The 22,356-nt window shown below is 51.4% G+C and overlaps 4 protein-coding genes across 10 annotated transcripts; 3 read left to right on the forward strand and 1 right to left on the reverse strand.

The window, feature by feature from the left end:
• The first annotated feature begins 1,162 nt into the window (after positions 1 to 1,162).
• LOC121142328 (exportin-6-like) lies at positions 1,163 to 6,116 on the forward strand. Of its 2 annotated transcripts, XM_040751809.1 has the most exons (3): positions 1,163 to 1,487; positions 1,643 to 1,995; positions 5,774 to 6,116. In XM_040751809.1, the coding sequence occupies exons 2-3, from the start codon at positions 1,660 to 1,662 to the stop codon at positions 5,867 to 5,869; spliced, it is 432 nt and encodes a 143-aa protein (XP_040607743.1). In that variant the 5' UTR covers positions 1,163 to 1,487; positions 1,643 to 1,659; the 3' UTR covers positions 5,870 to 6,116. The 2 variants fall into 2 exon arrangements, with proteins under 2 accessions (XP_040607743.1, XP_040607738.1); XM_040751804.1 differs by having other exon boundaries at positions 1,163 to 1,995.
• Positions 6,117 to 6,501: 385 nt separating this feature from the next.
• LOC121132778 (interferon-induced transmembrane protein 2) lies at positions 6,502 to 7,683 on the forward strand. Its single transcript, XM_040751796.1, has 2 exons — positions 6,502 to 6,747; positions 7,358 to 7,683. Exons 1-2 carry the CDS (start codon positions 6,502 to 6,504, stop codon positions 7,544 to 7,546), a joined length of 435 nt encoding a protein of 144 aa, XP_040607730.1. The 3' UTR covers positions 7,547 to 7,683.
• Positions 7,684 to 8,508: 825 nt separating this feature from the next.
• Ifitm5 (interferon induced transmembrane protein 5) lies at positions 8,509 to 12,737 on the forward strand. 2 transcript variants are annotated; one of them, XM_005064226.4, is made up of 3 exons: positions 8,509 to 8,675; positions 9,827 to 11,748; positions 12,270 to 12,737. In XM_005064226.4, the coding sequence occupies exons 2-3, from the start codon at positions 11,557 to 11,559 to the stop codon at positions 12,480 to 12,482; spliced, it is 405 nt and encodes a 134-aa protein (XP_005064283.1). In that variant the 5' UTR covers positions 8,509 to 8,675; positions 9,827 to 11,556; the 3' UTR covers positions 12,483 to 12,737. The 2 variants fall into 2 exon arrangements, with proteins under 2 accessions (XP_005064283.1, XP_040607765.1); XM_040751831.1 differs by having other exon boundaries at positions 11,453 to 11,748.
• A 1,538-nt stretch (positions 12,738 to 14,275) lies between these two features.
• On the reverse strand, positions 14,276 to 20,263 carry Pgghg (protein-glucosylgalactosylhydroxylysine glucosidase). Of its 5 annotated transcripts, XM_005064227.4 has the most exons (14): positions 20,136 to 20,263; positions 19,224 to 19,504; positions 18,593 to 18,803; positions 18,086 to 18,521; positions 17,113 to 17,232; positions 16,801 to 16,932; positions 16,495 to 16,606; positions 16,318 to 16,390; positions 16,090 to 16,226; positions 15,836 to 15,969; positions 15,647 to 15,742; positions 15,430 to 15,527; positions 15,151 to 15,362; positions 14,276 to 15,075 (listed from the first exon to the last, which is right to left on the reverse strand). In XM_005064227.4, exons 2-14 carry the CDS (start codon positions 19,477 to 19,479, stop codon positions 15,020 to 15,022), a joined length of 2,073 nt encoding a protein of 690 aa, XP_005064284.1. In that variant the 5' UTR covers positions 19,480 to 19,504; positions 20,136 to 20,263; the 3' UTR covers positions 14,276 to 15,019. The 5 variants fall into 5 exon arrangements, with proteins under 5 accessions (XP_005064284.1, XP_040607714.1, XP_040607719.1 ...); XM_040751780.1 differs by lacking the exon at positions 16,318 to 16,390 and having other exon boundaries at positions 15,836 to 15,853; positions 16,090 to 16,289; XM_040751787.1 differs by lacking the exon at positions 14,276 to 15,075 and having other exon boundaries at positions 15,152 to 15,362; positions 15,836 to 15,853.
• Between the last annotated feature and the right edge of the window lie 2,093 nt (positions 20,264 to 22,356).

A 22,356-nucleotide genomic window follows, 5' to 3' on the forward strand; every position in this document is an offset into this window, starting at 1 on the left:
AGAGATCTTGAGGCTCATACACACTGGAGACTCAACAGCATTCAACTTTCCCAGAAAGTGTGAGTGGCGACATTGTGCCAGGGGCCTGTTCATAGTTGTGTTGCTCATGTTCCTTTATCATGAATTTCTCTGGAAAAATGTGTTCTTTACCTTTGCTGGGTTTAATACTGAAAGGAGTGAGCATATGCCATAACAGGCTTCCCAGTCTTCTCTCAGAGATCAGGCTTCAGTTTCCTGAGACTGAGCAAGCAGTTTCTGAGGAAAAGCCACAAATAAAGGACAAGTCCATCTCCAATCCCCTGAACAGCAACGGGGAAGCCTGGTACATGCAGTGCTAGGCCAGGCCTGAGCTAGCCTCCACAGCAGCTCAAGGACAGGGCCTGGATTCCAGGCCTTCCCAAAAAATGGAAAACTGTAACCCTGACCAGCCCCTGACCAGGCCCAGGCAACTTAGAACACACTAATATGATTGTCACTTGCTTGAGCCAATCATATCTAAAATAACCTAACTTCCTTAGACACGCCCCTCAGTAAGGCTTAACAGAAGTCCCTATCTCCTTCTTGGGTCATAGCCATCTTGCCTTTGTGTAGAATGGTCACCCCCAGCATGCTGGAATAATTTAAAAAAGACTCTTTGCTTTTGTATTGGATCTGCTGTCTTAGTGGTCTTTGGGGGTCATGATGCTGGGCACAACAAATACCTCCACAATGTCACCTTCAGATAATGGAGGAGTGTTTCAAGGGCTGCTTCCTGGCTTGCTCACCATGGCTTGCTTGGCCTGCTTCCATATACCACCCAGGCCCACCTTCTCAGGGTTGGCACCACCCACAGTGCAATGGGCTCTTCCATATCCATCATCCTTCAAGAAGGTGTCTTACAGATGTGCCCACATGTGGATCTCTGTGAGTTCGAGGCCAGCCTGGTCTACAGAGCGAGTTCCAGGACAGCCTCCAAAACAATACAGAGAAACCCTGTCTCGAAAAACCAAAAAAAAAAAAAAAAAAAAAAGAAATTGAGGTAACAAGCCTTGAGCCACATGACCAAACATAGACAGAAATATGGGTTAATTTAAATGTAAGAGTTAGCTGGGCGGTGGTGGCGCACGCCTTTAATTCCAGCACTTGGGAGGCAGAGGCAGGCGGATGGATCTTTGTGCGTTCGAGGCCGGGCGTTGGTGGCAGAGTGGCAGCAGTAACACTGTGTTTGTCCCAGACAGTTTCCAAGATACCTGTCAAGAGCCCAAGCACGGTCTGCACCTGGTCCAGCAGCAGCTTCCGTAACTCCTCCTTCCGAGCCACACTGAGGTCCTCACGGGGACAAGCTAGCTCTTCCGAAGTTGTTTTCAACATGATCAGTCCAAGGGGGGTTGTCACAGGGGACTGGATCAACGGTAAAATATTAGTGAAAAAGTCATGGTAGAACACGGGCCAATCTTGGCGTCCAATATCAACAATAACTTTGCAGAGTTTGTTCCGGATAAAGTAAGGTAAGGTTTTATGGTGGTAAACTTCTCAATGTAGCTCTCATCGAGCTCCTCTAGCCTGCTCTTCACCGTGTGGGCATTGTTATCCTTGGTGATTTTTTGCAGGAGGTAGAAGGTTTGCTGGAACATTCGTAATAAGTACTCCTCAAATTCCACAGGCACACAGTTCTTGGACATGAGCTCCCTGCTGCAGGCTGTGGGCCGTTTAGCTGAGTACTTCACTGGGGATGTGTTTGCTGCAAGGTTCACCGATGCTCTCACAGTCGTGGAGAGGTTGGTCAAAGTTACTCTGTACGGATCTCAGATAAAACTGTACAACATTGAAACAGCTGTGCCGTCAGTATTGAAACCTGACCTCATTGACGTGCATGCCCAGTCACTTGCTGCTCTCCAGGCCTACTCCCACTGGTTGGCACAGTATTGCAGTGAAGCCCATCGACAGAACACACAGCAGTTTGTGACACTCATCTCTACCACCATGGATGCCATCACGCCTCTCATCAGCACCAAGGTTCAAGACAAGTTGCTGCTGTCTGCCTTAATGTATCGTTTTTAGTAAACATGTTTTTACTAAACATTGTCTTACAGCTGCCTACTCCCAGGCAGAAGGGGAAGTGGGTCTCTGCTCAAGGTCTGGTGTTCCCACACCCACAGGCCAATCCTATGCAAGCATTTTCTTTTCTTTTTATTTGTTTTGTTTTTTGAGACAGGGTTTCTCTGTATTGTTTTGGAGGCTGTCCTGGAACTCACTCTGTAGACCAGGGTGGCCTCGAACTCTCAGAGATCCCCCCTGCTTCTGCCTCCCAAGTGCTGGGATTAAAGGCATGCACCACCAACGCTCGGCTACAAGCATTTTCTTAAGGTTCTTTTTTCTCAGATAATTCAAACTGATATAAAAAGTAGCTAGCATAGAGATGTAGAGAAAAGTCTCTGAAAACTCAGTGTAAACGTCAAAATGCTAGAGTATCTTAAACAAAATAGAGTACAGACCTGCCTACGACAACTCCCGGGTAGCTTTCCTACCAAGGTTTAAACTCTTAGTTCCTAAAATCTCCTTCCTGCCATTTTAATTATGCTATCTTTGTCCTTGGCTTAATTTACATCCTGCGATTGGTTTCTTTGTAAACCAAACCTCTCCAGATATTGGGAGGATTCAGGGAACAACAGTCTTTTGGGGGTACTTTGAAAGTACCCCTCTGGACTGATTGAAAAGCTTTAATCTGAGGGGTTTCCGGAGCAGTATATTGTGGACATGGGAGAGTAGGGTTGGAAGGTAAGCAGACTTGAACCTTAGCCTAGCTGCCTGTTCAACCTGTCAAGAAAACTGGTTTTTGTTTTTGTTTGCTTTTTGGGTTTTCAAGACAGGATTTCTCAGTGTGGTCCTGGCTGTCCTGGAGCTTGCTCTGTAGACCAGGTTACCTTGAACTCATAGATCCACCAGTCTTGTCTCTGCCTCCCGAGTGTTGGGATTAAAGGTGTGCACCACCACTGCCTGGTTTTGTTATTAAAATGGGTCTTGCATTATATAATAGTTGCCTATGTTGGAGTCAAGGTGATGACTCTTAGGACCAGCATCTTTAATCAGCCTGTCCACTCCAGAGAACTGCAAGGACACAGGTCATGTGGAAAGCACAGTCCACCTCAGTGCAGATTTTAAGCCACTTCTGCCACCAGCTGGACAGCCCTAGTTAGCACAAGTTCTGCTTTGGGGGCTGATCTGGAATTAATTACCTGGAAGTAGCTCAAATTCTGTGAGCTGAGTCTCACTGCAGCAACCCTGACAGCTTGTGTCCTGCCACCATTAAACTGCTACCACCTGAGAGCCACGCAGCCTCAGGCTGGGACCGTGTGGCATCATATAGGTCTGACCTAGCATTGCGGGTCAAGCTTATTGTTTTATACATGGGCGTATTGTAGAGGATCCCTGGTGTTGAGCTCTGGAAGAGGCAGTAGGATTAAAGGCTGGGTAAAATTTTACACTTAGCTCTGAAAGTTGCTGAGAGCCTGGTACTGGTTGATTTTGTTTTCTGAGGCCCAGTGGAAGGTCCCCAAGTTGAGAGTTTAAAGTGTAGAATGGAATTGTGACTCTTGGTCCAGTTTTTGTCCAATATCTGGAGAGGCTTGTCTTATAAAATGTACAACCAGGATGGCTTGGCTTTTCTGAGTCTCAATATCCAGGTTTACAAATTTGTTCATAGTTTCAGTTAAAAAAAGATCAGGGTTCTCAGAAGCCATCTGTTATTATCTTCTACAACTTATCATAGTTATGGGTTTTTTGTTTTTTGTTTTGGTTTTTCGAGACAGGGTTTCTCTGTGGCTTTGGAGGCTGTCCTGGAACTCGCTCGGTAGACCAGGCTGGTCTCGAACTCACAGTGATCCGCCTGCCTCTGCCTCCCGAGTGCTGGGATTAAAGGTGTGCGCCACCAACGCCCGGCTAGTTATGGGGTTTTTGCCTCTTCTACTTGATTACCTCACTGTTAGAGGTATTATCTCTAATAACAAAATAGTTAGTTATATATAGTTCTGGTGGGTTCTTCCCCCATCTCTCCTTTAAGTGTCCTGATATGTCCTACAGAGTTCTCCTTCAGGCCCAGCAATGGGAGCTAGCCTGGCTATAACTGAATTCTGAGTGTGAGCCTCACCAGTTCAGGGATGTGCTGAGATCCAGATGTGGAACTTTTCCTAAAGGTTAGAATGATATGGATACTTTTCTAGGTTAGGTCTAATGACACACAGAGACTTTGGATTCCTCAGTGAAGGTGGGAGAGATCCTGGCTAAATTGGGCTAGTTTGGATTGCATTTGGGAAAGATCAGGGTCTTAGTTACTGTCTTATTGTTGTAAAGAGACACCATGACCACGACAACTTTTTTTTTAAACGATTCATTTACTTTTATTTTATGTGCATTGGTATTTTGCCTGCATGTGTGTCTGAGTGATGGTGTCTGATCACCTGGAGATAGAGTTACAGGCAGTTATAAACTGCCATGTGGGTTCTGGGAACCAAATCTAGGTCCTCTGGCTAAATAGCTCTTAATCACTGAACCATCTCTCCAGCCCAGACCACAGCACCTCTTATAAAGGAAAACATTTAATTGGGGTTTGCTTATAGTTTCAGAGGGTTAGTCCATGATCATCGCGGCAGGAAGAAGACAGACATGGCACTGGAGCCATAGCTAAGAGCTTTATATTCTGATCCACAGGGGAGAAAGAGAGAGAGAGAGAGAGAGAGAGAGAGAGAGAGAGAGAGAGAGAGAGAGAGAGAGAGAGAGAGAGAGAGAACAAAAACCCCAATTCTCTTTCTTCTCTAGTCTCCAGGGACTACTCACCTATTTCTGTCCTACTAAGTACTGTTTGCAAGGCTCATCCATGTCTTAGCATATATCAAGGCTCTCTTTTCTTTTTGTGGCCTAATGACTATTTTCTGGATTTGCCCATTTGTTCCATTTAGTGTGTTTCTACCTGTTGCCTGTCATTACAAACACTGTAGACGTGAGATGTAAGTACGGCTACACATAGACGTGTTTTCACTCTGACAGACATGGAGGTGGGATCCTGGGTTGCAGCTGAGATCTGCCTACTTCCTGCAAAGTCCGCAGCATCATACTTCTGGCTTCTTTGCTTCTAAAACACAATGGCTATCTGCTTTTCCCTAGCATACCTAATGGGTATGAGCAATGTGCCGTTGCGGCTTTGAACTGCATTTTCTTTTCCTTTCTTTTTTTGGTGGGGGGGGAGGGAGGTTGAGACAGGATTTCTGTAGTTCTGGCTGTCCTGGAACTCGCTCTGTAGACCAGGCTGGCCTCAAACTCACAGAGATCCCCCTGCCTCTGCCTTGATCTGCATTTTCTTGATAGCAAGAATATGGAGCCTATTGGTCACTGGCATCTTTTAGAAGAAATGTAACTTCCCCTTTTTGTTCACTTTTTATTTTACTACACTTTTATTTACTCTTATTTGAGGCTGGCTTCAAACTTACTATGTAGTTGAAGATGACCTTGAAAGGGTCCTCTTGCTTACATCTCTCCAGTGCTGAAATCACAGATGTGCCCTGCTCCAACTTTTGAGGCTCTGATGGTGAAGGTTGCACATTCGGAGGTGAACAGGGGCTCTGGAGTTAGGTCTGTTGACCCCCTCTTTTATCCATCCTGCCCTGCAGGATGAAACTTGGGGAATAAATGAGAAGTTACTGAACAGGTTAACGTGGCAAATGATTTCTTGTGTCCTTCACTGCAAATTTCTTGTGTCCTTGTTCTGACCGGCACTCAGCTCCCTCATTGCTTCTCACAGGACAGACATGGAGTTCCCTGTGTGGCCATTCTTCTACAGATTTCACCTCAGCAATGGCTGTTTCACAACCAGCAGGAAAACATCTGCCTTCCATAAGTTCCCAGGCTGCAGCCAAGTGACTGGAATTTTCCTTCTTCAGCTAGCCAGGAGCATCCAGGCCCTGGGCTGGAAAGCTCCTCCCTCCTCCACCGACCACCAAAGAAAAACCCAGTTGCCTCTGTTTCCAGCCTCTGCAACTTTGTATCTAGGGGGCGGGGAAGGCATGTGTTTCATTAGAGGTCCTCGCAGTGAGGCCTGAGGCCGGATTTAGGGTTGTTCAAGGGGTGTGAGAGTGGAGGGCTGTTTGGGTTTGGTTTGGCTGTGGCTCTGAACAGGCGCAGTGAGGTGCTGCAGTTATTATTCTGGGTTGGGGAAGATTTGCAGACCTGGGGAAAGTTCCAGTACTCCTACTCTAAGCAGGAGCTGGAGACCTTGGGGCAAGTTTTGGCCCTGGGACAACTCTTGACCCCAGGAAGCTTGCCTGTCTCTGCACCTTAACAGCCACGCAGCCCTGAAGTAATTTGATCCTCAAGGTTTTAGTGCCGCCCCCTTCAGAACCCAGCCAGTTCTCTACAGTAAGGCCTTCTAGAGACCAACAGGAAAAGGAAGCTGCCAGGGAAAGGGCGGGCCTACAAAGCCAGGGTAGCAGCAGCCATCCTCTAGAACGGGTGATTGTTCGAGTCAGTACCATGAGCCATAATTCCCAAGCCTTCTACACCAACAATGCCGGACTTCCCCCAAGTTATGAGACAATCAAAGAGGAGTATGGGGTGACTGAGCTAGGGGAGCCCCACAACTCAGCTGTTGTGAGAACCACCGTGATCAACATGCCCAGAGATGTTGCTGTGCCTGACCATGTGGTCTGGTCTCTGTTCAACACGCTCTTCTTGAACTTCTGCTGCCTGGGCTTCATTGCCTATGCCTACTCCGTGAAGGTGAGTGTGGTGGAGGAGGGAGTGTCAGTGTAAGAAGGGGTGTGGGAGCCCGGAGCTCATCGACTCAGATGGCACCTGGGGGAGGGGTGTCCTTTATGGAAGAGAGTAAGTTCGTGCGCACCCTTTCTGTGTGTGTGTGTGTGTGTGTGCGTGCGTGCGTGCGTGCGTGTGTGTGTGTGTGTCTGTCTGTCTGTCTGTCTGCCTGCCTGCCTGCCTGTCTGTCTGCCTGCCTGCCTTGGAGAAGTTCCAATCGTCTGCTGGGATGAGGCTGCCTAGAGATTCTGGGGCCAGACTTTCCCCACCCCATTCCTGGAATGTCCGTTCACCCTGCGGAAAGTGCTGTGTGTGGCCAGTGCTGGGCCTCCTGTATAGTTTGAGAGAGAGAGAGAGAGAGAGAGAGAGAGAGAGAGAGAGAGAGAGAGAGAGAGAGAGAGAGAGAGAGAGAGAGAGAGAGAGAGTGTGTGTGTGTGTGTGTGTGTGTGTAGAGAGGAGGGTCACTGGTCTAAGGGAGCAAGGCTGCAGTGGGCCGGGAGGACATGGAGAATTGAGTCAGAGCACCTGACTCTCAGCTGGCCAGCTCCAGGACCCCTTACCATTTGGTCTCCTTCAGTCCAGGGACAGGAAGATGGTGGGCGATGTGATTGGAGCCCAGGCCTACGCCTCCACTGCCAAGTGCCTCAACATCAGCGCCCTGATCTTCAGCGTCCTCATGGTCATTGTCTGCATCATTATTGTCTCCACCACCTCTGTGGCAGTCTTTCAAGCCTTTTCACAAAGAATGCCACATTCTGGATTCTAGTCCTGCCCTGTGCCCCACAAGCCACAGCTGCCCGCCCCAGGCTGAGGTCTTGACCCTTTGTTTATCCTACGCATATGCAAATGTTACCTTCATATATATCTGTCCACAGTGGATCCAATAAAGTACGCACGGTGACACCTCTGGCTGTGACTCTATTCTGTGGGTCAGTGCTGAGCTCACTGCACCCTTCCTGTCTGATGTGAGCAGAGCGTCCTTAACTTGGCAGGCTTCTCGTCTCCTGCTATGGGCAGTAGCTGACGAGTACCCTGTGTGGGGTTTTGGCTGTTACAGGCAAAGGGATTCTGGGTACCATCCAAGCCTGACACTATGCCTCAGGGTGCCCAGGAAGGGTGCAGAACCCTGAGCAGAGGAGGCTTCAGGAGTGAAAGACACCTAGAGTCCCTTACCTCAAGGGAAACGAAACCTCTAGCCAAGATAAGCTGTGACCTCATTCCATGGTGGCCTCTGGGCTATGACTTTAGACTCCTTGTGTGACCTGCACACAGCTAGTGGTGTACTGCTGTGGGCTTTGGAAAGGGCTTCACTCTTTGTCACACACAGCACTTGGGTATGTACAGGGACCTGGAGGGGGTGGGGATTCCAGAATGCCCCTCGTGGTCTTTGAACAGTAGGGAGGACCAAATGACAGTAAGCTCTGCAGGGGTCGCAGCTCCTATATTCCCCTTCACCTGGAGGCGATGCTGTCTACCCTGGCTCTCTGTTGACATGTTACACTGCATCCCAGGAGTTTCTTCGCAAGGGTGCCCTTGGGAATCAGGCTTGGCTTCCAGTGCCCGTGGGACTTGGTTCTATCCAGGAGCTCTTTGCTTCCCTAACCACCAGGATAACGTGAATGTATCCCAGAATCCCAGGAGTAGCACAGTGAGCCCTAGGGTAGATGTGCTACTGGGAAGGCACTGTGTGACTTCAGCAAGGCAAGGCCTGGCTTTTTACAGGAAGTGTGGTTTTAATAGGAAGTAAAGAGGAGCAGCTGGGAAGGAGGCAGCTGTGGCCTGCAAGTCAGGCCAGTTCCCTTAATATTTTGGAGATCTCAGCATGGCTTTGACACAGAAGAGTTTCACAAGGCAGTAGGAAGAAGCTGGAGTTTATAAAGCATGCTCAAGAGTAGGTATGTGGGCTCCTCAGGAGTCACTGCTAAGTCTTTTAATGGTAATTGTTTGTGGGATTTTGGAAGCTTTTGGAATTTCAATGGTTTAACAGGTTTCTAAGGGATTCTTCCCTCCTCTAGTCCCCGTTCAATCACTGAGGCTGTACAGTGACTCTGGGATACTTTGGATGGGACCATGTGCTGACAGGGTAAAACCAGAAACCACTGGGCTTGCACAAAGGATTTCTGGTGAGATTCTGTAGAAAATGTCAGGTTTATAGTTGGAAAAGGAGAAGCTGGGGGATGGTGATGCACTCCTTTAATTCCATTACTTGGGAGGCAGAAGCAGATCTAATGTGAGTTCAAGGCCAGCCTGGTCTACAAGAGCGAGTTCCAGGACAGCCAAGGTTACAGAGTTTCTCTGTGTAGCTTTGGAACCTATGCTGGAACTCACTTTGTAGAGCAGGCTGGCCTCAAACTCAGAGATCCTCCTGTCTATGCCTCCCGAGTGCTGTGATCAAAGACTTATGCTACCAGCACCTGGTTGGATAGTGTCTTAGATTAGCCCCAGTGCTTCAGGTACTCTCACTGTGGCCCATCTGCCCAGAGCAGGAGGCCAGAAACCTGAATCCTGAGGATGGGCCCTCCTCCCTCAGACAGGGATGGTAAGGGTGGGTCCTGCTCCTCTTAGACGTGAGGCTGAGGGTGGGCTCTGCACAGGACCAGTCTGGGGATAACAGAAAAGGTATCATAGCACACTCACAGCCAGGTGCATTTTCTGAAGCTCCACTGGACAGATGTGTGAGTGTAACATCTGTGATGCAGTCTGGGTCTAGGTATCAGGGTATGCAGCAGCTGTGGCTTGTATGGTACTGGTGAGTGAACGTATTTCTACGTTCTTGGCACTGTCGGAACTCAGAGAGGAGACCTAGTAAACACCTGGTGGGGTGTTTCTGGATAGCTTTGCCAGTGGGATTTTGGATAGCTCCCTTTTTTTCAGACAAGAGTTTCTTTGTGTAGCCCTGGCTGTCCTGGAACTTGCTCTGTAGACCAGGCTGGCCTTGAACTCACAGAAATCTGTCTCCCAAGTGCTGGGATTAAAGGAGTGCACCACAATTGCCTTGCTTTGGATGAAATTAATTATGGCTTTTTAATTTTTCTTTTTCCTTTAGAAGCTCTGGCTGGCCTAGAACTATGTACATCAGGCTGTCCAGGAAGAAAGGAGGGCAACTCCTGGGATGTCGGGATTTTTTCTCTAATAGAATCCCTCTTTTGTCCTTATGCTAACAGAGGCAGATTGTACAATTCTGGTGCCATGACGATGTTTTTATATAGAAGGAAAGCATGGGTAGTGCTCATCTGGTCAGTGTGTGGTTTGTGTGTTTTCTGAGTAGTCACATGTCTCTGTTGTTTTCATCAGCTCTGCCACCACAGTTTGCCTCTTGTTTTCCCTGTACCTTATCGAGCTAACCTCATGGGGAGCTCAGTCAGGACTAGAGGGCAGAATCTGTCTTCTGTAAAGATGTCTGTGAGCTTGAGTCCTAGCACCCTCATAGTGTGGCTCACAAATACCTGTAAGTCCAGTTCCAGAAATTCCACACTACCGACCTCTGTGGGCATCTGCACTCATATTTCCACACCCCCACATATATAATTAAAAATGATAAAAATTAATATTCAAAAGGAGGTCTCTGAGATGAAGAGAACTTGCAGAAACAAGGGTGGAAATAATGCTGATGAAGATGACGGTGAAGACCAGGGTACTGATGTACATGTTCTTGGCTGTGCAGGCATAGGCCTGGGATCAGTAATGCCACCCATCATCTTCCAAATGACAAGGGACCTTGGAGAAAGACATCTGAGAACCAGATGCTTGGACTAGGTCCCTGTCCTCTTTCCTGCCCACTGCAGTCTTCCTGCTTCAAGTCAGGGGCCTCCTTCCCTTTTCACACACTCAGACTATCCCGGAGGCCCCAACACTGTTTGCTTGGGGGGGTGTCTAGCAATCCTAGTGGCATGGACAGGAGTAACCAAGGCTTTGGGCCTGAGCAGCTGAGGAAGGCTAGGCAGTGAAGGAGGATCTGGCTCTTGCTAAGGATTTGAGTTGGGAAGACCTGAGGTTCCCTCTATCAAGGATGCTCTTGGCATGTGAGCACGGAGACTTCCTGCTGGACATGTATTGAGCTTTGCACACACAAGCATTTGAACCCTCAAGGAAACTATCCTACTCAAATGCTAGGATTGGGAAGGGGACCACTAACAGGTCAAGGAGACTGAAGAGGCTCAACCTGCCCAGGAGCTGGAGGGAGGGAGTGGGGTGGGGCTTCCTATAGTTTGTGGTGGGAAGTGGGCAGTCTCTTTCATTATTCCTTTTTGCCTGCTATTTTCTTCTTAGCATTCATCTCTAGCAAGTAGGTGTTTGCTTTACCATCTGTGCGTGTCAGCACAAGGTGACATGATGAAAGCCTGGATTCTGGCTTCTGAGTGCTGGAGATGGAGGGCTGTGGTATATGCAGCTCTGGTCCTGAGGAGGTAGCTCTGACTGCTCCCTGAAGCTGAGGCAGCCCCATGTCCACTCAGCCTCAGGGTCCACCAAGCAACTGTTTGCAGTCAGTGACCTGGTGCAGCCCTCTGTAAACAGTCCAGACTGCAGGGGGCTCTGGTGGGTGGTCTGCAGCCACTGCCCATGTGGCGCAGTGGCCTTTGATGGGGTCTTTTGAGAGGGATGGGGGATGCTGGGGTACAAGGGCGGGCCACACTGCTTGGCAGGCTGAGACTGTAATTTGTGTTATATATAGCAGGTGGGGCTGGCCAGCCAGGGAGGGTAGTGTGAGGCTATAAGCAGGCCTGGCGGTGCTCAGAGAGCACGAGTCTCATCTGGGAAGACACGGCGCTGGAACCCATGGATACCTCGTATCCCCGTGAGGACCCCCGGGCTCCATCATCCCGCAAGGCTAACGATGCTGCCCACACGGCAGTCTCCATGGGAACACCAGGCCCTACACCACGAGACCATCTGCTGTGGTCAGTCTTCAGCACGATCTACCTGAACCTGTGCTGCCTTGGTTTCCTGGCGCTGGTCCACTCTGTCAAGGTTAGCTTTAAGGCTTGTGGGAAGGACTGGGGAGGGAGAATGAGTAAGGACTGGGTAAGAGGTGATGTGGGTAGGGGGTTAGGGATTAGAAAGAAAAATATATGAAGGGGTATCTGTTAGCATAGCCACTGTCCCTCACCAAGTTTGGGGACCATGAGAGCCTATCTATTAAGGGGTGTATGCACTCTTCACAGGTCTGGCTATATAGCGCCCCCAAAAGGGTAAAATCCTTAAAGGTTGTCTATAGAGGAAGTCTGGCTGTAGCCCCTGAATGGGACTGAGTTCTTGGTTTTGCAGAGGACTCCTTTCCCACAGGAGGCTCTCAAAGATGCTGATGACTCAGAATGGCCACTGATTCTTTGCAGCCTTTAGGCTGGGGCTATCATGACTCAGGACCCTACCATGTTGGGAGACTGTAGGCCCAGCCCAGGGGAATATCTCCTCAAACTGTCCCCCTCCATCAAGATTTGGAGTCCAGCCTATGCCTACAGTTGCTCTGGTGTAACATTTTGGCTCTGCAGGCCCGAGACCAGAAGATAGCTGGGGACCTGGAGGCTGCGAGACAGTATGGCTCCAAAGCTAAGTGCTACAACATCCTGGCTGCAATGTGGACATTGGTGCCCCCATTGCTGCTCCTCGGGCTGGTGGTGACCGGAGCCTTGCACCTGTCCCGGCTGGCCAAAGACTCTGCGGCTTTCTTCACCACCAAGTTTGACGATGAGGACTATAACTGAGAATTCCGAGCCTGTCCTGAACCGAGGACAATGATGCCAGGTCACTGACCCCAGGTGCCCAACACCAGCTCCTGGGAGTCATAGACTACCACAGCACCTTGGTCCCTGCCCAACCATGATCCCAGAGACCACCCTGTTGTCTACCATGTGTATTTGATGCTGATTCACTGGGACCTCTTAGACTTTACCTCTAATCTTTCCCCCACTTACCAGGCTGAGCCTCCATTCACAAATAAAAGTGGCAAATTCCAGAAACGTGTGGGTTCCTCCTTCTTGGTAGTAGTTGTGTAGGGAGCCTCAGCACCAAATCCTCTGGCCAATCCCCAGTCATCTGATTCCATCTGCTTGGCTGCCCCTGACTACTGTTTTTTGCTTAGCTATAGGGCAGCCTGTGGCTTCTGGGGTGGAGGAGCCTAAGTATTTTAGGATGAAGTTCGGGAACTCAGGCCTTTGATCCCTACTGCCCTGTGGTTTGATGGGCAGTGTCCCAGAACATGTGAGGGTGTGTCCTGACTCCCCATACACCACAGTGGTCTTCTGGCCTCCTGGGTCAGTGAAGGCTGTGGAGGAGGTAGGCAGGGTCCACTTCCTATGTGGGACTGGACACTGGACTCCATCTGAACACACAGACACACACAGCCTTCTCCCCTCCTTTCCTCTCTGACTCATGCATACTCAGAGGCAGACAGGCAGCAGGTATGGATAACTTCTGAGTCACCAGTGGTACTAGGTGCACGTCCTCACATTATTTCTCCTTTCTATGTGTCACATGCCCCCGGCTCCCACACTAGATTCAGCAGATACACATTAAAAATGCCTCGTGAGCTGCAATGAGCCCCTTCAGCCCCACCCAGGTTCTTACTGTGGCCAGCTTATGACAGAGCAAGCTAACGACATAGGTCTTAACCCCTGTAGGCTCAGGGGTTGTGCACTCCACCCAAGTCCCTTTCCTCCCCAGGAGCCCCACTTCCCTGCCAGCTCTTTCTAGTTGGAGGTGTCTGTTTAGCCTACTCAGAGACCTGAGACTGTTCCCCGTGCTGTTACATGCCTGCAGCCAAAAGCTGGCCCTGAGGAGCTCCAGGATACTGACTTTGCCAAGCCAACCCCTGGAGATAGGTGCATATGCTGATCCGTGTTTGGGAATGGAGATGAAGCTAGTGCTGGGTACTAGTCCTATTGTGGACAAGGGACAACGACTGTGTGGCTGTGCTTATACAAAGATGGCTACAATGTAGCCCCTTGAACTAGTTAAAAAAATAACTCTGGCTGGCTACAGGGACTTATCTGTTCCTGGGTAAACGTCTCCAAACATGAGCTATTTTGCCAGCCTCCATATATAATTTGGGGCAGGGTTGCCTGGTTTGTGCCCAGTTCTGAGGACAGAGTGTGCGGTCAAGCCAGTGGGGCAACAGCAGCAGCTTCCCCTGCTCCCGGCTTCTTAGACACGATCATCTGTGCCAGCCAACATGTTCTATCACCCCCATGGCCTCAGAAGCTTACCATACTACATGCACAGCAGTGACCACATATACACAGGTAGAATGCACACCCAGGTACTGCGCTACATCTGTTCTGTGGTTGCAGTGTCACTCCCCAACCTGCTGATGCCCATGCCCAGTCTTGGCTTTAGGCAACTCATGAACATCACTTCTGCCAGATCAGCTCCTGGCCCACCATAAGGAAGGCGGAGGAAGACACAAGGGCCCCACCCTGCTCCTGAGCTTTGAAACCACATCATCATTCATCCCCAGGTGCAAAGGGACACGAATCCATCACACACCTAGACTTTAGGAGCCTTTTGCCAGCACTGACTTTAATTAGCCTGGTTGGCTTGGGATAGAGGCCCAGTTTTTACCAGGATCCTGGTCCTGTGCTATGCATCTTGTTCTGGGGAAACACTGATAAAGTAAGCCAGGAACTGAGGACCAGCAGTGAAACCTGGGCAGCTTCTTGGCCCAGATAGCTAGAGCGATGATCATGGAACCCTGCCCATTTGACTCCAGTTTCTCTGGTCGCCAGCCAGGAACTTTGTGGTCTTTCTCTGATGCTCATCTACCTCGGCCTCTGGTGATAGCGCTGCCTTCCTTCTTCACATGGTTAGGGACTCTCACCCTAGCCCGCTACGCCAGACACCATCTGACGTCAAAAGGAGTCAAAGAATAGGAAGTTCAAAGCCACAAACCCCTGAGAACTTGGTCAGCCCTTCCTGGTCCCAACTGCACACCACAGAAAGTTCTTGTTTGGGGTAGCCAAGTTCCTGGCTCTATGACCCACCTGCTGTCCACCTTCTCAGCAGGGCTGCTGGCCATTCACCTCCCAGCTCTTTGACCAGAGCAATCCAGAGATCAGAGGAAGGAGGAAGGGGAAGGCGTGGAGGGAATGCTCAGTAGCCTTAATGGCTTAGAACAGGATCCAGATTGAGAGACTGTGAGGGGGAATGAAGCTGAGAACCCAATAATGTCCCAGGGGAACTGAAACATGGTTCTAATGTCAAAACTCGGCTCAGGAAACCCTGAAGCATTGGAATTTCTCAGCAGCTACGGGGATGACTTTTGTATCCGGCCAGCCGAGTGGGGAAAGGAGACCTTATGTCCTGTAAGAGAGAGGGTTAATCCTTTAGGGCATGCACCGAGACTCCTGGGTCACATGCCCAAAGGCTTTTCCTTACCTGGTTGCAGAGGGAGCCGGGCCAGGGATGGCCACAATTCAGCTTCTAGCAGGGGCGCCCACGGCTCTGCATGGGCTGTGACCTCAAGTGTCACAGAGTCCTTGGAAAAAGTGAAGTTGAACTTGTTCCCCAGGTAGGAGATGCCAGAGACAGACACCCTGGACACCAGGTCTGGACACAGGGGGTCAAAGGTCACACCTGCCTCAGTGATCCTGTGGGGGAGAGCTGTGTGAAAAGGGTTGGGACACGTGGGAATTTGCCGCTGGTCACTGCACTCACCTGAATCCTGGGCACCCGAAGAGTGCTGTCTGCAGAAAGCCCCCCATGCCCGTCAGGAAGTTCACAGCGCCAGACCCATCCGCATTCTCCGTCCACACCTGCAGGCAACAAGAGTGGCCGTGATACGAGGCCACCAGCCTAAGCAGGACGCTTATCCTGCTGAGACTACACAGTGGGAGAAGAGAGGCAGTGGGTGGTGGGTGGGGGCCGGGCTGACCTTGAAGGGCTCGGTGACGTTGATGAAACTTCTGCTCAGGAGGACCTGGGCTCTCGAGGGCTCCTTCAGTTCCATCCAGCCCACAGCAAACATACTCTGAGGTCAGAATTCAGATATGAAGCAGTTCGACTCACCGAGTGTGAAGGAAGGCGAGGACAGTGGGGTAAGACTACCCGCCAGGCTCCTCACCCAGGTCATAGCAGGGCCCTGGGGGGATGTCACAGCCTCATAAATCTCCAAATTTTTCCTTCGGATGTCAGGTCGCAGGGGAAAGGGGACTGGGTATCCCAGGAGCACAACATCTGCCTGCTTCACTTCTTCTCCTGATTTGGGGAGGGGGCAGCAGGATAGGGATGGGTTCTTGGTCAAAGGGACGAGGCTGTGCCACAGTGGATGGGGGGTGACCCAGCAGAAGGACCCTTGCAGGACTCGGCACCACTCACCACGCACATAGCCATCAAACTCAGGGTGGAAGTTCTGCTCAGAGTCAAATGGCACCTTGATCCCGTCAGCCACCTCCAGCCACTGGCTGGGGATAGGCAGACCCAGGTCCTTGGCCAATGCAGCAGCAAAACGCAGGCTGGGGAGGGGGTACAAGCCACAGTTGCACGGCTTCTGTCTGGGCCCTGTCTGCTGTGCTGGGCTGGGGAAGGGGATGTCTCGTGTCTGACCTGTTCTGCACCAGGACGTTGGTGTACACAGAATTGTTGACTCCTGAGTGGTACTCATCAGGGGGCATGACTCCTGGTCACACGGGGACACCATGACAGTTAGTGTAGGGGCTCAGGACACGCCCTTCCATGGTAAAGGCCCATGCTGAGCTAGCTACTGTGATCCCTAGTCCTCACCTTTCAGGTGGTACATCTTCTCCTGGGGGCTCCATTCTACACGGCTGCACCAAAACTCAGCCACAGCACTGACCACATCCCAGCCACCACCCTCTTGGAAGAGCTGCAGGTCCTGGAGAATAAGAGCAGGGCGAAGGACCAGGGGTACAAGAGGGCCACTGCGCATGGTCAGTGCCCACCTTTCAAACACCCAGAAAGCAATGCCTGGCTTCCAAAGCCCTTCTCCACGTAGCCTCCTAGGGTCACGGTGTGGAGTGTGGCCCCAGGAAGGTGCATGGGCACACGTGGGGTGTAACGGTGCCTCACCTGAGTGCAGCGGTAGTACAGCTGGAAAGCCAACACCACGGCTCCGTTCACGTGGACCTCCTGGATCCCATAAATGTCCTCAGGGCAGACCTCCAGGCCGGTGCTCGCACTCTCCCAAGCAAACTTGGCTCCCTGTGAGGAAACAGGACAGAACGGTCAGATCTAGATCTGAAGGGGTAGCCCTGTCCTACCAGAGGTTCAATCCTTTGCGGAGGGAAGGAAAGAGGAGGGATGGGGGTCTGGTGGTCACTGAATGGCACTGGGAAGACCCTGGGGCAAGGGCCCTATAGGATCGTCCCCAGGCCCTATTACCCGGTAGCCTAGGTTCTGGGCATTCTTCAGGGCCCCTCCCAGTGTACGGATTCGGTATTCCAGGATGGCCCTGGCAGCCTCTGGGTGGAACATCAGAATATTTGGGAACATCCAGAGGTCCTGAGAGGATGAACCATTCTTGAGTTAAACAGAAGTCCATACCTTTGCCTTCCCTTACTGCCCACCCTGCCAAGGCTTTCAGTCAACACACGGCAAAGAAGACAGTTGGGGGCTCCCTCCCTCCCTGCTTCCCTTCTCCCTCCCTCCCCTTTGGCAGTCCCTCTGCCTCTCTCTGAGTTCCTCTCATGCTCACCCAGCCCCACCTGGGGCCCCTCCTGCCTATCCACTCCAATGCTATCTCTCTAGCCTAGACAGCCCAGAGTTCTGGTCCTCAGACCAGGCAGCATCAGGAGATGCTAATGGCTACAGTTTGCATCAGCATTGCTCTAGGTCTCTGGATGCCTGACCTCAGTTTCCTTTGGCTTCATCTGGCAAATGGGCCACAGCACAGACGTCATAAGGCGTCAGATGGGGGAATGGCCTTGAGCCTTCCCCCTCAATACTTCCTCACTCAGTGGCCTTGACCACTCCAGCCCTTGCTTCCCATCAGCCAGATACTCCTGGCAGATCTTTCCAGACTGTATCTCCACTCGTGTCATTCCTAAAAAGTCCCGACGGCTTACTTAGTCCTTAGTAAGCTCCAGGCTTGTCCCCAGCTCACTCTGAGGCTCCAGCTGCCTGAGGCTTCTCTGCCTTCAAATGCCGCACACCTTAGCCTTTGCGACTTCAGTTGCTCTCATCTGGATCACTCTTTTCTACCAAACTCGCCCACATCTTCTGAGAAACCATCTCTTCCAGGAAGCCCTCCTGTCTGTAGCCCCTATGTGTCCACCTATGGGCGCGATCTCAGTGCAAAGGCAATGCCCAAAATGTTTACATGCAGCTCTCCCCGTGTAAGCAGTGCAGGGCGTACCTGATCCCAGAAGACATGGCCCCAGTAGCACTCCTCCTGACTACCATTAGAGAGGCCTCCAGGGCTAAGCCCATGGCTGATGTGTCCTTTGGTGCCGGGCTGGGGAAGCTCACTGAGCAGGTAGTAGAGAGAACCACGGAGGGCTTGGCGCAGGGCCAGGGGCCCAGTCACATCCAGGCCACAGCCTGCCCAGAGCTGGGCCCAGGCGTCTGCATGGACTGTGTACAGATCGCCCCTGGTCTGCAGCTGCAGGGCCTCAGCAAAGCACCCCTGGGCCTCAGCCTGGCTGCCACCAACCACAGTCAGAAAGTCCCAGGTCCTGTCTTGCTCATCTTTCCCAAGTGTCAAGGCTGAGGGCACTGGCATCCACAACATGTGTACTTCCTGTTGTGGCTCTCCCGGCTGCTCAGGGATGAGTGTGTGGCCATGCAGGTACCTGTAAGAACATAACCAAGTCACAGGAAAAGACTCCCTCTGAGCTTCCTAGATTTACGCAGTGCCGCTTACCGGGCTCCCTGGAAGTCAGGTCCTACTTGCAGGTCCAGGTCTGGGCTCTCTGGGGAGAAGGATGACTGTAGCAGCACTGTGACGGGCCTGTCCCCTGAAGTCAAGCGTGCAATGGACACGCTGAAGGCCAGGACATGGGGTAACACACGGTGAGCATAGATGCATTGGGAAGCCCGGAAACCAGGGCCTTCCAGGGTGTGCAGGAAGGAACCTAGGGAGGGTTGGGAGCCTCAGTCACCCTGGGGAAGGTCAGGTGGTCTCAAAGCTGTGGGCTCCCAATAATGCGGAGCACCACAGCCCTCCTGGGCTGGGAGTGGGGTCCCTCAGACTCAAGTCTCTTCTCCCCACTGAGTAGTGGGTCCACCCAGATGAAAGGAAAGTGAGACAAACCACAGAGGCCTCATCTTGGGAGGCAGCCTTTCACGCTTGGTTTTTTCTTTCCTAAATTAAAGGACATTTGTATACTTATTTCTGAGATGCATCTTGCTATGTATCTGAGGCTGTCCTCCAATTCTCCGTCTTCCTGCCCCAACTTCCCCAGTGCTGAGATTACAGGCCTCAGTCAAGTGGACAAGTGAGGAGGTCCCTGTCACCCAGAGCAACAGCTTGACCAGGACTGGTGTCAGCTAACCTGTGTTAGTATCCAGGGCAAAGGTCTCAGCCAGCCGTTCCGTTCCTGCAGGCACCTCCAGTTGGACATTGAGGGGGCTGGGCAGAATTGCCCGGTGAGTGTGCCCTCCAGTTCCATTGTACACACCGTTTACATGTATGGTGTCATGATATACACGTGTACCCAGATACGAGTTGGTTACTGTGGCCCAGAACCTGGGGTCACTGGGCAGAGAGTGGGTACTGAATATGGTCGGGTCATCTTCAGAATTGTCCATGGAAAGCTGTCTCAGTGCCGGTGGCCTGGAGAAGGGAAGTTGACAGTGACTAACTGGATTTCCCTCGGCAGACTGACAATAAACCCTAAGAAACTTGGATGATCCCCATAGGCGGTGAGGGGACTGAGGGACTAGCTTAGGGTAGCAGTACTTATAAAAGCCTCCACACCCTTAACTCCAGAGGACTGAATCTGCAAACCAGCTCCCTCAGCACACGCAACAGGTTTCCCTCTCGAGAGGTCCTGACCCATCTTCCCGAGTTTGGAAGAACTGAGAGTAAACTGAGTTCCGCTCTGGCCCTAAACCCCCAGGGAGCCTGAGGATTCTCAGTGGAGGCACCCGGAGCTGCGGTGGGAGATGGAGAGGGGAGGGGTCGGGGTGGGAGAGGAGGAACCGGATGTGGTGGAGGACAGTGATGGGAGTGGCGGGGGGGGCGTAACTGGGGAGGAGCCAACTTGGTTGGGAAATGGAAAGAGAAAGGCAGTGTGTGGGCGAGGGGTGGGGCCGGAGAGGAGGGTAGCAGGTTGACGGACAGACTGGGAGACAAGGGAGTGAAAGGACTAAAGAGAATTTCGAGTGTTTGATGGAAGAGGGTGAGGGCCGGTTGGGGCCGGGGAAGGGGACAGGGACGGGGACGGGCAGTTTTTGCGACTTACCGCAGCCCAGCTTCAGACTGCGCGGGCCCCGCTATAAGTAGACTCTGTTGGCTCGGCGCGAGCTGCCCCTGGCGGGAGGAAGAAGACGCGACCTTGCCGCGTGGCAGGTGGGCGGGACTGATTCTAGGCGGAACCCGGGAAAATGTCATGGTCTCTGGGGCGAGTGGACCGAGCCAAATCGTACTGAAATTGAATCGTACTGGAATTGGGATTAGTTGAGCTTTGGCTCTAAGATGTATGTAAGGTCAGTTAAGCCTGAGATACCTCTCTACAGTAACGTTTACTCACTAGAAAGGACATTAGTCGTCTTGGACAGCCCTTCCCTTTGCTGGGGACCCCATTGATCTCGTTTGTCAGCCTTCCTGGCTGGACCTTGGCCTGTCTTGTCCGTCTCTCCCCTGTTCCCTGGCCTGCCTCACACTCCGTGTTTGTGCACCAGTCCAGTCAGAGCCTGGGCTTCACCTCCTCCAGAATCTGGTTCTGCTGTCCAGCTGCGCAGATCAAAATCAAAACCGTGTTCAGTCTGTCTCCATGCCACCAACAGCCCACTGCCACCAATGGCCAGTGTCAAGCCCAGGCCTCCTGGATTCACTGTAGAGTTCCTGCTTGTTTCCAGGATCCACCCAGGGCAGTAGCAGGGAGGGTTAGGTTACCACAGTTTATACCAGAAGTTTGCAGCTGGCCACCTCACCTGACCTCAACCTAAATACTCTCTGCCTACCTTGGATTTTTTTTTTTTTTTTGGTTTTTTTGAGACAGGGTTTCTCTGTGGCTTTGGAGGCTGTTCTGGAACTAGCTCTGCAGACCAGGCTCGTCTGGAACTCTGTGAGATCAGCCTGCCTCTGCCTCCTGAGTGCTGGGATTAAAGGTGTGCGCCACCACCACCTGGCCTGCCTGCCTTGGTTTTCCAACCCATTTCCCACCTTCTCCTATTGTACAGGCACCACCTGCTAAGCTCCAAGACATTTCTCTTCCCCAAGTCTAACATTTAGACAAAAGCCAGCATTCTCTCATGGACTTGAGAAGATCGTTCCCACCTGCTCAAGGAATCATTCTCCTTATCTCTGGCAAAAGGGACGGACGGACGGCTCCTCCATTTAACATAGGAAAGTCTATGCTAGCCTCTGGGCTCCTCCAGTCCCTACCCTCAAGTACCTGTACAGAGACATCCTGCTGACATTCCCTGCTCCCTACCCAAAATCTCTTCAGTCACTGAGCTTCATTTCCCATCCCCCAGGTTTTCTTTCCTACATAACCCAGACGTTTGGCTAGGGGCTCCCTTGGCCCCTTGGTTGTCATGTGCTCTCTTCCTCTCTTCCCTCCCCCCAATGGCCCAGTCTGTTCTGCTGGCCCAGTTCAGTTTGGACCCTTCCAGGTGCCTCTGGCTGAACTCTCCCTCATAACTATAATCAAACATTCTTCTCAGCCATACCAAGGAGCTGTCATGTCCTCATTTTTCATTTACCATCCAGGCTTTTTTAGCATTTCTGGTACTTTCCAAGCTATTCCCTTCTCCTGCACATTCCCTCTCTTTCTCCCTTTTTAAGTACCTCCTCTTTGGAAATCTCCTCAAAGCCTTTATGAGTCAGAAGTCCTTGGCTTAGTCTCTCCAGCCCCTGCTGCCCTTTGCTGTCCTCCACAACCTATAACAGCAACAGCTGTCAGTGGTTGTAGCGTTGAGACCGGTAGGCCCAGTTCCATCTTAGGGAGCACCACTCAGGTAAAGTGGGGTCCTTAAGTCTACTGCAGAAAAGAACTTCAGGGGGCTGGAGAGATGGCTCAGAGGTTAAGAGCACTGATTGCTTTTCCAGAGGTCCTAAATTCAATCCCTAGCAACCACACGGTGTCTCACAACCATCTATAATGAGATCTGGTGCCCTCTGCTGGCCCTCACACCTACATGCAGGCAGAATACTGTGTACATATTCTGGCACAGGCCAATTGGTAGCCAGAGGCAGGTGGATCTCTGTGAGTTCTAGGCCAGCCTGGTCTGCAGAGTGAGGTCCAGGATAGGCTCCAAAATGAAAGAGAAACCCTGTCTGGAAGAAAAAAACAAAATGAAAAACAACAATAATAAGACTTCAGGACAAGTCAATATGGAAGCACTTGGGTAGAGCCAGCATGAGGTCAGAAAGAGAAAGTGACCTCCTGTGGCTGAGAGTAGAGACTGAAAAGAGCTACCCAGAACTAACATGAAAGAAGCCAGTCGGCTGGGAAAGAC

The sequence above is a fragment of the Mesocricetus auratus genome, unplaced genomic scaffold (assembly GCF_017639785.1).
Source record: "Mesocricetus auratus isolate SY011 unplaced genomic scaffold, BCM_Maur_2.0 Super-Scaffold_4256, whole genome shotgun sequence".
NCBI lineage: Eukaryota > Metazoa > Chordata > Mammalia > Rodentia > Cricetidae > Mesocricetus > Mesocricetus auratus.